Genomic DNA, 13,286 nt, shown 5'->3' with positions numbered 1-13,286 from the left:
TACGAATTTACTATTCATGAGATCTTACGGGCAAGGCGGGGAAGGGCGCCTGAGAGTGTGCATGAGCATGAGAATGCGGATGTGCTATGTGCGCCGCAAGATGGCCTGGTAACTTGGGACCATCCTCGGCCTTTTCCTCCTCTCTTCTTTTTAAGCACGCAGCCTTCGGATTGAGGTTTCGCTCTGCACAAAAAGGACACAATAAAGATACCGTTGTGTCTGTTGACAACGCGAGGATTAACGCTACCGCCGATCGCACGAATGTGCGAATCGACCACAGGAATCGATACGCACCTCTGACTTGCTGCTCGAGTGTCATTATAACTTCGACAGCCATATTGAGAATTCCGAGTTTCGTTTGAGGTTTGTCGGTCTTCAGATGTGTCATGCACATTCTTCCTAGCTCCTTCAGGGCCTCATTGATGTCCCGGATGCGTATCCTACGATGAGAGATAAAGTCTGAGAATGTCTCGGTCGAGTTTCGGTCATTTTGTCCAAGCAATGTTCACACAATCGAGTATGCTCCTTAAATCTCAAACTTCAAACACCACAGAATGTAATGTTTTTAATCATGTACTATGTTTGTAATATTTTTTATAAACAGCGATATGAGCTGCTTTCTCAATATATATATATATATATATACAAATATGTACGCACAGACATACATACACACTCTCGTTTATTGTACATTAAGTTTTGCGAGAGACATTCATCTCGTATAATCATTACGGTAAAAGTTAGTGCGGTAACAGTGCAAAAGAGTCGTGTGAAACATAATTGCGTTGCGACATCGTGCATTTTTTTAACCAACTCCCTAGAACTCGATAAGAGTCCAATTATACAACACGAGCATGCGACAGGAGGAAATTTCTCGTCCCGTGTGCGTATCAGAACATGCCAACTTCTCAAAGTAATATATATAGTGAGAAAGAGAGAGAGAGAGAGAGAGAGAGAGAGAAAGAGAGAGAACGAATAGCGTGCTATATATATATATATATATATATATATGTATGTATATATATATATATATATATATTTTGATCTCTCTCGTCGTCATCGGGCAAGGCACTTTCGGTATCAATGATACATTGTTATGTCACATATACATAGAATACGGGCCGCTGTTTTATTACCACCGACTGGAAGTATGATCTCAAACTCGCAAAACTCGCAATGCGATCAATTGCGACGGGGAGGAAAAGGATTCCCGATTCACGTGTGTCTCCGGCTGCGTAAAACTCATTGAGCTTACCTCTCCCTAGCGTTATTAGCCTGCCGCCTTTCTTTCTCCCTTTGTGCCTTCATGTCGGGATCATCATCTTCGTCCTCGGCGCTCGAACAACAGTTGCGCAATAACAATACGCGATTAATCACCTGGTGCAACTTAGGTTAGCCTATTGTTCGTTTATCAGCGACTTAACCGGCGAGATCGAATTACCGTGGTGAAACGCGCGCGACACGCAGTCGCGAAGAGATCGTCAGAGTGAAGTACTTTTGACCCGCTAGACCGACGGACCAACCAACCAACCTACTGATCGATGCTCGAGCAAATTTCGTATGTTTCTTTTTTTGTCTCTTTTCCGCAATATACAGCGATAGCTAATGAACACACGCAGGTGGTCTCGTAATTTCGAAATTGTGGATAAGTCAACAGGTCACAAATTCGTAGGCCCGTATTCTTTGCACAGAACAAACAATCGATGACGCGAACCATCGCGCCAAGGGACAGTTGCGAGTATATATATGTGTGCGTATGTGTGTGTATGTGCGCGCGCCTATGTACATGTATGTGCGCGTTGTGTGATGGTGGATCTAAAAATGCAGATCTTCTATTTTGATGTTGTGTCACCTAGAAAATTCAGAATGCAAATGACATCTGTAAACGTCAGAGTTCGGCGCAGTAAAGGGAATCGCAAACGTTTTTTCTCTCTTCAAGCGATGTGACGGCGAAATAAATGAGATAAAAAAAAAAAGAGAGCACAAAAATAAAAAAAAATATATATATATATATGTACGATTAACGTCAAAGTATATCTAATTGTGCGTTCGAGAAGATATTTTTTATTATATCAACTTTAGGAACATCACGATGAGATGAGGAGGCGTTTAATAATTCAAACAGCCAAGACACACGCACCGGCCAACACAAGTCAGTTCGGACAGAGTGACCGAAGACTCGAATTAAGAACAGCACGACACGTCCCTCGACTTTTCAAACGAACGCAGGTGGTGACAAGAGAAAAAAAGAACTGCAATCGGGAGGGAAAATAACAAGGAGGATCTATACAACTGAGCAGTTCGATGCAAAAACGTTCAACGATGCAGAGTGAAGGTGCAGAGTGTGTATATATATATATATATATATACGCTCTAGGAAACAAATAAAATAAAACAAAATGAAGAAAAATGGCATGCCTAAGGGACCGAATCGCAGCTGAATTAAAATGAGACTGATTTGTAGGTACGCACGAGAGCTGTATCAAAACAATTCGTCTATTGCCTTGTCTCATTTCTGTCCCCTTAACCAGAAACATTTTAATTTTCACGCCTGAATACGGGCCTTACGGTACGACGGACTCGAGAGAGGAGGAAGGGAGGAGGAAGAGAGGGAAGAGGAGGAGGAGGAGGCTGTGGGATCGGATCGGATCGGCGGAATACAATGTACATACGTACTCGGTGTGTAACAAAGGCGTAAGCATGCCGCATGTTTCCGCGAGACGTTTCGGCGATTGGCAAGATCGGTATCGATGTGTCCTCGCGATCGTCCTTATCGCTCGTCACAGAAACAGCATCTCGTTAAGGCATGCATACGGTTAAGTAGATAGGAAAAAAAAAGACTTTCCCCGGAGAGGAAAATGGTGGTGCAGAGAGTGGTGGGTTTCATATAATACGTCGCATTCGGTGATACGCACGTGCCGCTTAAGAAACTGACGCTTAAGCGACACGCGACACGATACATGTACATATCGTAGGATATCCGGGATAAAACATGTGGGAACGGGGATCACAGGGAGGTGTTTGTATCAAGATGCAACGAGGTGCGTACTGCGTGTGTTCACTAACCTTTCACGCACGTTGTTGGCCTGGCGACGTTCTTTCTCGCGCACCGCTTTGGTGCCGGGATCGTCGCAGTCTTCGTCGGCGCTCGAACAACGGTTGTTCAAAGACAAAGCAAGTTAGTAACAGAAGTGAAGTTTCGACGTTTCGGGGAGAGTGGAGAGGCATTTCGGGCTGGCCGCGAAAGGGAGATACGCACGGGGAGCTACGATATTATTCCCGAATGGATCCCGAGAAATTCCATGTAACGAACGTCTCACGCCTCGAGATATCAAGTGACTGATTGACGGACTGACTGACGGACTGAACGAACGGACAGACGGATGCGCGAGCGGACAGATGGACAAACAGACACTTGGACGCACGCGTACTCGGACTCGCGACGGGTTCTCATCTTCTATCGCAGTGTGTGACGCGGCAAAATGAAAAAAAGACAGCAATTCCGACTCGCGAGAGAGACTCGGACTCTATTCAGCTCGGTACACACGATGAGGTTCTCCAGATACTTACTATCTGCGCGATCTCTTGGTGCCTTTGCCTTGCGACGTCGAGTTCACCGTGGCCGCCCCGATCACACCAGCAGCCGCGAGCTCGCTGCTCGACGGCTTCGTCTCGCCGCCGCTGCTGTCGGGTGGGTCTTTTCTCTTCTCTAAAGAGATGTATTCTGTTCATTATTAATACTGCCGCTTTAGGTCTCCACAAGCCTCGCGTTGTTACATGTAACTTGCGAGACGAAAAGAAAAAGCGCAGCGAGGTGAGACACCCTTCGCGAAGCGTAGCGTAGCTTCGCGAAGGGTGTCCGCGCGAAAAGATCATTTCTTCCTCCACGTGATGATCGATGCGTCTCGAACGGGACGTACGTCGGAGAAAATTACGGAGACGTCGCGGTGTGGCGGTGGTAAAACTTCTTACTCGTTGTGTATTATCTGACGCACGGGTGGAGGAAATAACGTCGTACTTACCCGGAAACGGAGAGTGCGCGCGCGGGAGAGAGAAGGAACAAACGCGACCGACCTTCGCGCCGAAGACGGCGATCACGATCTTCGATTATCCGCGAGCTTTGGACAGGAGGCTTAGTCACGAAACCGTGAAAAGCATCCAATTAGGAGCAGGAAGCGCGCTTTACTCTCAACCCTGATTCAACGATCTCTCCTTAAACGTTGTCTCTCTCTCTCTCTCTCTCTCCCCCCCCCTCTCCCCCTTCCCTCCCTCTCGGTCCTTCATCCGACGACAATTCACCGGCGTTTCGCGAGCGCTCGGCGCCCAATCTCGCCGCGCCGAGAGAGCCTCAGAGCCGAGAGTTGGGCAAACGCGTGCGTGAATTTTAACACGCGCTTCGCAAAAGTCCAGCCTGCCCTCGTTCGAGCAACAATCTGCTGGCCGACGAACTTTCGATGCGCGTTATCTCCGCAGAAGTACTTGACGAACCTTCGTTTATCATCGCGACTTCCGAATCCGCAAGGACGACGACCTGCGCGTCCCGTTGCTCGGCTAACGGCTTAACGAGTCTCTCTTAATTCGCGGCCGAGAGGATTCCAGATGCAACCCCCCTCGGGGCATAATGACTCTAATGGCGAGAGTCTGTCCCGAGACAGACGCAGCGAGGCAGAGAAAGAGAGAGAGAGAGAGAGAGAGAGAGAGAGAGAGAGAGAGAGAAACAAAGAGAGCGAGATAACCGAACGTACTACGCGCGGGAATAATGCAAGCACGGCCGCGACCGCCGGACAGCGGGGGAGAGAAAGAGAGAGAGAGAGAGAGAGAGAGAGAGAGAGAGAGAGAGAGAGAGAGAGAGAGAGAGAGAGAGAGAGAGAGAGAGAGAGAGAGAGAGAGAGAGAGAGAGAAAGAGAGAAATCCCGCGTGATTTATCTAATATTTCCTTATTCGGTCGCGCGAGTCCGTTGCGGAACACCTGGGAGCCCATTCCTTCTTTTTTCTCTTCTCCTTCGCGGTACTCTTGGTGGAAAAGTGATCTCGTCGCTCGATGATGCGACCTAGCGAGGAAAGAATAGTCGCGGTCGTTGATATACTCTACTGTTAACGGCAATTTTAAAGACTGAAGACGAGAAAACGTGAGGGTTCGCCGTCGAATTCGATCGACGGATCTCGCGGGTAAGCTGGCTTCTTTCTTTCATGTCGCAAGTTACGAGTCGCGCATTCCGGCTGAAGCCACTTCGAGGTCAACTTACTGGCATTCGTGACAGGTAACCTCTCGATCTTGATGGATCCGTCCGTGTCGGGCGTGGGCGTGAGACCGGGGTAGGAACCCTGAGGTTGTGTTACCGTTACCGCAGAGTGTGGACTCGTCTGAAAGCACACGATACGATTAAAGGTGTACACGTTGCTTGAGAAACGTTCTCGCGAGAGAAAGAGGGCGAGAGACACTACTATACGGGAGAAAAGATCCGTGCAACCGCCCGGATGAGAAGCGGACGGGAACTCGGTGGTGGTGGTGGTGGTGGTGGTGGTGGTGGTGAGAAACGACGCCTCCGCGAGAGCGGAAACGTTCGTCTCGACATGCACGAAATCAAGCGCGTTAAAAACTCGCTTGAGATAACCGATCGACCGAGTTTGCGTCCGGTCTCGCCCCGGGCGACGGAAAATTCAATTTCACCACCGGAGTCGTTTCTTCCGTGCGTTATATCGTGCCCCTCTGGTCGGTCTGCTCGAGAGACGAGGATCCTTACCAGATGATCCAACTGCGGTGGTGAGGTGTGCGAGTATATCGCGCCATGCGGGCCCACCGGGCCGAGGTGAAGGCCCAGTTGACTCTCCGCGTGGTTCCTTAGGACGTTTATGGCGTCGTCCAGCCGTTCCTCCATTCGGGTTCCCTGTACCAACAGAATACCGAGACATTCGACTCGATTACACGCCTGTGGTGTTGCAGCACGTCGATCGCTCGGACTCGTCAAGTATATACATTGCTACTCAAGAGAGGTATCGCGACAAGAGAGAGATTTGCAATTGTTCGTATTCATTGAGCTGTCGAGCATGGAGAATCTACGTCGGAAGAGTCTCCTCGGAAAAGTCGAGGTCGCGAGACATCCTGGTGTTTCACGTTATCAACAATGTTCGTTACACTTGTCTCAGTGTTGCACGATAGAAAAAAAAAAAAGATGCAAGACTGTTAGTTCCGCCGCCGGTCGGAAAAAGAGTCTGAAGAAGGGGAGAGACAGCTCGGCGAGAGCGTAGGAAAGTATAAGAAATTTGAAAGATCCAAATTCACCCGACTCGCAATGCCGGCCGCCGATCGTCGGAGGACGATTGTGTTAATGGAAATTCAAGCCGTGATTATAAATTGTGTACAATGAGAACTGTTCATCACAATATATAATCATCGATTAACCGAAAGCGCAAATTAGCGAAAAGTGCAGTGAACGTGTTCTTGCGTAACTGTTACATGGTGGCCTCGGCATGTAGAGACGACATGCGTATAAGTATCAAAAAAAAAAAAAAGAAAAAAAAAAGAGAGAAAGAAAGAAAGAAAGAAACGGGGAGGTAAAGAATTTCAACGCAGAAGAATTCAGCGGAGACGACGGAGAAAAGATGAGCGAATGAAGAGGGAGAGAGGGGAAAAAAACTGAAATTCGGCAATCCTCACCTCGGCATGGTCGCGAAGGAAGCCGATGGCATCGTCTAACCTCTGCTGTTCAGGCGCCGGCTTCACACACAACACCAACGCAACAACAAAACCAAAAAAAAAAAGAGAGAACAACCAAGTCAACACAACGTTCACAACAAACAGGGCGGAATGAGAGAAAAAAAAAGTGTAAAACGAACGGGTGACGTGATAAACTCGTTAACTTACGGGCGAGGGGAGGACGAACAAATGCTCGCGCTCGCGTGAGAACGGCACAAACGATGGCGATGACGATGGCAGAGAGGAAAAAAAAAAAAAGAAAAGAACCGCGCGGTGCAATTCGATCGTACTATTTTCGTGCGATCTTTACGCTGTGCGATTACGCGCGCAAAGGACGAAGCTTCGACTCGAAACGAGTGCAAAAGTTCCCGACACTCTTTCCCGCCTTGTTTTTCCGCAAGCTTTCGCTTATACGTGGACCGACTTCTCCTCCCGTTCGATCCTCCCCTCTCAAGGAAAAGAAAAAAAAATTGTGCGTGTCTTACCGATGAACAACCGTGGGCGGGCGGCGTGTCGCGTTAGCGCGCGCGCACGCACGCACACACACACACACACACGCGCGCACACACACACGCACACACGCACGCACACACACACACACACACACACAGCGATACATAATCATCGGAGAGACGTGAGACTGCGGTATGTCGGAGCAAAAAAGTGAGGCAAAAATGAGATATGTGTGCGTGTGCGTGTGTGTATGTGTGTGTGTATGTCATGTGCATGTGTGTCTCTGAAGCGGCCAAAACGACGCAGCGTGAATACGCACGCGGCCGGGGAACCTTTCGACGAAGCCGACGCGACAGGGCGCGATCGTGTGGCTCGTTGGATTGGATCACTTGGTTATATCGCGGACGTCGAAGGGAAGCGTCGAAAGGATCCCGACCGCTTTGCTTGCGCGCTCTTATGCCGGCCCCGTAGAAGAACGAGGGAGAAAATTAAGAAAAAAAAAAAAAAAAAAAAAAATCTCGGGAATTAGTCCGAATTCGCAGTAGCGTCGTCGATACGTACCATGTGAATACCACGGTTGGGGTCCGCCGTGAAATGCGGAGACACTGGCGCGGCTCCAGGTGCCCAACCTGGTGCCGAGCCGGTTAAAGGTGGCGGCGAACTGACGGGCGTAGATGGATTACTGCTATAACTGGATACTGATTGGTCCGTGGGATAGATCTGCGAAAAATGTCGCGCTAGTAACGTGATCGTGTGACGCGATGCGCGAATCCGTAGCTGTCGACACCCAAGTGTGTCATCCCCCCTCCCCACCCTTTGCTACCCAACTAATTTTACGCGATATGTCCCAGGGATCCTTCTTTGAGCTTCGCGACATTGCGCCGTCCTCTTCGTAGATCCTCTTTCGAGCGATTATTTTCTTTTTTTACAAATTACACGCCGCGGCATCCGCGACTTCCGACTTCGATCGACTCGATCGATCGAGTACTCGGCCGAAATTTGCGTCTCTGCGGAATCTTCGTGAGTATATCGACATCTCACGCTCCTTACGAAATTGAACTTTGCCGGCGCGTGGTAAGCGCGAAAACGCGACGGGAATCTACGAGACACTTAGACGACGACGACGAGGTCGACGTCGATACATACTCGGGTGCTTACAGATGCGAGGGTCTTGCCGAGGGTGTCGCCGGGGGTGGTTTGCTGGTTCGTCGTGGGCGCAGCGTTGGACGCGGAGGGCGCGGTCGTCGGTGCACCAGGACTATGGCTATATTGCAACGATGCCGGCGACGGTGCCCCCGTGCCGCTGTTCGCCGCGACCGCGGCACTACCCCGGAATGTTGACATCGGCGGCAGGGAAGCCGCACTGGTCACCGCCGAGCCCAAGATCGGCGCCGTCGATTCCCCGTTCGGCGACATCGCCGAGTATGCCTGAAACCCCAAGCGCAAGTGTTCCACGTGGTGGTCTTCCGCTCCGGTGGTGAGCGCGTCTTGGTCAAGGTCGTGCGACACCAACACGCACACGCGCGTCTTCTGTCCTGTGCGGCCGCGAGCTTGCGGTTCGTCTCGGCAAAATAAGCCCGGGTATGTCCGAGAGAGAGAGAGAGAGAGAGAGAGAGAGAGAGAGAGAGAGAGAGAGAGGATCTGTGGATTCTCTCGTCTTCTTTCCTCCCTCTCTCTTTCTCTCTCTTAATCATTCAAGGGATTCTTTTCTCGGGAACTGGACTCGTAGGAAGTTCGGGAAATCTTCAGCGTCTCGAACAAAGTCGCGAGGAGCGAAGAGCGAAGGCGCGTCGCGTCTTCTTCGACGCCGCCTCGACGAGCCCGAGTTTGTTTGTTGGTCTTCTCGTGGATCCCGGCGCTGAAGGAATCTCATGGGCTCTCGGGAGAACTCGATAGAGGCTCGAGGGGAAGGGACTTCCTAGGGTTGCCGACTGCCAGGTTTTGACCTGGACTGTCAGGTTTTCAGAAGTCTTGTCTAGTGTCCGGTTAATAAGTCAAACCGGACGTCCGGTTTTTACGCTTTATCCAATCAATGGAATGAGAGTTCAGATTTCTTAGCGACGTTTCTCCGTTTCAAGCGCCTACAAACGACCGGGCGTCACGAAAAGCCATCTAGTAGATGATATCTGCCGACCCATCGTTCCATATATATATTAAAAAAGTAATAGTTTATTATTTCATTCAGTCAAATCTTGTTTATAAAATTGTTTGCAAGTTAATATTGCACACAAATTCTTGTCATATTTTGTATTTAACGCAACGTTATGATGATTATTTCTGCCCGGTTTAGTCCGCTTTGGGTTTGTTACCAAAGAAGAAATGTAATTTTAACTTTTTTGGACTTGGCAACCCTAGAAGGCACAGACCTACAGCCGTGGAATTAATCGCCCGTCCCGGACGAATCCGTGAACAAGCGCGCTAACATCTTCGGCTGTGCGGACGGTCACTCGGTGATATCTCGCTGCTTATCTTCACAGGTTCTGAATTGACGGGACTTTTACACTCGTCTCGGCGACTCGGAAGGTTCGGAGGAATGTCGACAGAGACGAGATACTCCCCCCCCTCTCCACCCTTCGGGCGACGGCTCCGCGGAGCACGGTGACGACGACGACGACGACGACGACGACGACGACGACGATTGTCAACGTTAGCGATTTATTCGACGCGACGGTCGTACGTCTCAGTCTTTATCTACGTCGGCCGGAGTCGTTGAGGGAATTTTGTAAGGGACTCCTCCTCGCGCTGCTTCCCCGAGAGATGTGTATTCTGAGGGAGGGGGACGGAGGAGGGGCAGAACGGACGCGAAACGAGGATTGATTTATCTCGCTGTAGCTACAAGCGATAAAGGTTCCCGTTACAAGCCCGGAGTGATTTCGAGTAGTCGCGCGCGACTCGACCCGGCTCGATTTGTACGATTTCTTAAACGCGTTCCTCTCTTTCTCTCTCTCTCTCTCTCTCTCTCTCTCTCTCTCTCTCTCTCTCTCTCTCTCTCTCTCTCTCTCCAGTCATAATGGATCACTCGGAGGCACCTTTGATATCGGATACGCCCGGCGGGATAGCCGCTCTCTCGCACCTACTGAGATCGCTCGTAAAAGTCTAATTTTAAGCACCGCCGCGCGCGACTGTGCGGGCCTTACACTGTATTTATCAACAAATTAAAGTGCTCGGACCTAACGCGCGGCGCGACGGGTGCGGAGGGAGAGAGAAGAAGGATCGCGCGAGTCGCGACGACGCGGCTGGGAAACGTCTCGCGCGCTTGATCGACGTCCCTCTCGAGCGAACGGAATCGGGCAGCGGCGCGGCGTGATCGTTTCGAGACGTGTCGACGGATGTACGGACGAAAACCCGTCGCGGCTCCTCCCGCGGGACTCGCCGATGGACGCGGACGCGGACGCGGACGCGGCTTCTCGGAAGACGGGCCATTAAACCGCGGGCTGATCGTAAATGTTTAACCCTCGCTACCGAAAGAAATGTTAGCTCCTGACGCTCGAATCTGTACTTCCCAGGCAGTCGCGCGCGCGCGCGCGACGTCTTTACGGCGCTTCTCGCCGTATCGCGCGTGGATCAGAGGATCGAGTCCTCCCCGCCGGGCGGGATAATAAAACGGTCTTCGGGATATCGCTCGGCTCGGCTGTTCGCAATCCTCGAGCGTGATCTCGCGCTGATCCGAAGACCGGTAACGTTCCGCGCGTCTTCGCGAGACTCCAAGAGCTGGAGGTTAGCTTGCTGCTAGCCGGGAAAGAAGCGAGAAGAAGGGAGCAAAAGTCGTCGGGAGACGAAGCTTCACGGCTCGCCGTGCGCGGAGCTATTAGCGAAGCTCCGTCGAACATTCGCAATCGCGAACGTCACACGCCGCGAACAGAAGCCTCCTCTCGTTGTCTCAAAGAGAAAGAGGCCGCCCCCCGCGACAGAGAGAGAGAGACAGAGAGACAGAGACAGACAGACAGACAGACAGAGAGAGAGAGAGAGAGAGAAATAGAGAGAGAGAGAGAGAGGGAGAGAGAGAGAGACGACGACGACGACGACGACGAGCGCGAGGTGCCACGAAGAGGCGGATTTCGTGGTAACCATGAACGGCGTAAATCAAACGAAGGCTGCACTTGACTAGAAACACGGAGTAGCGGGAGGGTCGCGCTATATATAGACGCCAGTGAGTCATTTGACGTTACTCCGGAGCGTTACACGGAGCACTGTCAACAGTGTCTCTCAACCGTGGCGGAGTGATGAAGAGAGAACGCGTCTCTCTCTCTCTCTCTCTCTCTCTCTCTCTCTCTCTCTCTCTCTCTCTCTCTCTCTCTCTCTCTCTCTCTCTCTCTCTCTCTCCCTCTCTTCTTGCACGCGACTGTCAACCGGGTGGTCCGAAATAAGACGGCTGGAAAAGAGTCGACCAGCTGGTCGCGCGGATCACGGTTGATGAAGAGGATTAAAGCCGGCGCGGTAAGTCGCTGACGCCGAGAGTAATGGCGAGCGCGAGAAGCCACCGCCAGCGACGACGACGATGATTCGCGGCTCTCGTGTCTCGGGGCTCGAGGAGCGACGTTGGCTTCTTCGTCGCCGCTGGCAAATCGACGATCCCTCTCCCGGCGAGATTTAGCGCGACTCCGCGGCGCGCAGGGCGATCGGCAGGGGGGGGATTTATCACGTTCCGCGGAAACCCATCAACGATGCGATAAATCTCCGAAAAGTTCGCGTATTTGTGGAAGGATGTTTTCGAGCGCGGGCAGCGCGCCGGCGAGTCTCGGAATCTCGTCGTCCGCGACGAGTGCATTTCAAACAACCGCGGCCGCTTCGACGCAGATCGTCGACCGAGCGCAAAAGTTCGCGCGATAACAAATATACCCGGCGGAACTGAATTTAGCTGCCGTATTATCGCCGTATTGCGCTGCCACCGTCGCCGCCGTCGCCGCCGTCGCCGTCGCCGTCGCCGTCGCGGCTGCTACTGCTGCTGCTAATAATAACACCGATACAACCACCGCTACTACTACCGCTGATACTACGGCTAACGTTATCATTGCTACTACTACAGTCGCTAGTCGGTAATCGCCGATATGACAAAGTTCGCGAGAAATTGCCGCCGAGAGTCTTCTCGAGGACGGACGCCGGGAAGGAACGCGCGTCCCCTCCTTCCGGCTGCAGATCAATCTTTTATCGTCGATCAAATTTTCACGTCGACACGCCGCCGACAATGGCGATATGTCGTGCTCAAGGTTTCGCCGAACCTCGTAACTTTCCGAATCGGGCAGAGGGAACACGACGCCGTGGGAGAGAACCACATCGATCTCCCGGAGGAGAAGTGTGTGACGCCGCGGCGGCAGTAGGTCGCACCGGGGTTTTAATCCGTCGACTTCCTCCTCCTCGTCGGACTCGCGCGCGGATCCGACGATAGGAAAATTCGAGAGGAGGAATATCCCCGTGTCTATTACCGAGTCCCAAACGTGTTTTCACGACGATCGTGCTCCGGAGGAAGCAGCGGCGACAACGACGGCGACGACGCAGGCAGCGGCAGTAGTAGCGGCGGAGTCACCCGTGATTGATCGCTTCTTCGGATTTTGGCCGCGATAGGGAAGGCTGGAGTCGGCGGGAAGGAAACGAGAGAAAGGTAGAAAGGTAGAGAGAGATAGAGAGATAGAGAGAAAGAGAGATAGAGAGATAGAGAGAAAGAGAGAGAGAGAGAGAGGGCAGGTCGGGACGGGAGAAGAGAGCGGGAGAGAAATCACTTACCATGGGGTCGTGGGGTATGTGCATGGAGTATGCCGTCTGCGCCAGGTGAGGGGGTGCGTATCCGCTGTAGGGGGGTTGAACGCCACCGCCGGCACCCGTCCATGGGTCACCGGGACCGGTTCCAGCAGTGTTACCATCTGCAACAAGAAACACGCATGGATTCGATCGATCATGTGTCGTGCGATTGTCGGTCGAGTAGGATCGGGGATTTAAATAATCGATGCAATCGGGATTAAATGCACATACTTGGTAGCTGACGCGATCCACGTCGCGATCTCTTTCTATATGTATTTCTTCCCCCCCCCCACCTCCCCTCTCTCTTTCTCCCTCTCTCTTTATACTTCTTTCTTTCTGCCACATTCGCCTCTTCACATCTCATCGAAGAGGATTCAAAAATATCTCAGTGACGCAGCCG

The 13,286-nt window shown here is 51.7% G+C and overlaps 1 protein-coding gene across 11 annotated transcripts in view; it reads right to left on the bottom strand.

Annotated features, from left to right (window-relative positions):
- Positions 1-13,286, bottom strand: part of da (transcription factor daughterless) — a 103,102-nt gene that overhangs the window by 5,154 nt on the left and 84,662 nt on the right. For 2 of the 11 annotated variants that reach the window (XM_019842401.2, XM_019842394.2), the window contains exons 3-12: positions 12,872-13,008; positions 8,297-8,578; positions 7,712-7,870; positions 6,659-6,718; positions 5,745-5,897; positions 5,247-5,364; positions 3,571-3,724; positions 3,067-3,156; positions 295-440; positions 29-183 (exon numbers count right to left, since the gene is read on the bottom strand). In XM_019842401.2, the coding sequence (XP_019697960.1) occupies positions 29-183; positions 295-440; positions 3,067-3,156; positions 3,571-3,724; positions 5,247-5,364; positions 5,745-5,897; positions 6,659-6,718; positions 7,712-7,870; positions 8,297-8,578; positions 12,872-13,008 (1,454 nt within the window). Of the gene's footprint in view, positions 1-28; positions 184-294; positions 441-1,255; positions 1,343-3,066; positions 3,157-3,570; positions 3,725-5,246; positions 5,365-5,744; positions 5,898-6,658; positions 6,719-7,711; positions 7,871-8,296; positions 8,579-12,871; positions 13,009-13,286 lie in introns of all 11 variants that reach the window. The other 9 variants (XM_025297323.1, XM_019842397.2, XM_025297326.1 and 6 more) reach the window with 9 other exon arrangements.

The sequence above is a fragment of the Harpegnathos saltator genome, unplaced genomic scaffold (genome assembly GCF_003227715.2).
Source record: "Harpegnathos saltator strain DR-91 unplaced genomic scaffold, Hsal_v8.6 scaffold174, whole genome shotgun sequence".
Taxonomy (NCBI): domain Eukaryota; kingdom Metazoa; phylum Arthropoda; class Insecta; order Hymenoptera; family Formicidae; genus Harpegnathos; species Harpegnathos saltator.
The sequence above is the reverse complement of the archived record's forward strand: the minus strand, read 5'-3'. Positions and strand labels throughout refer to the sequence as shown.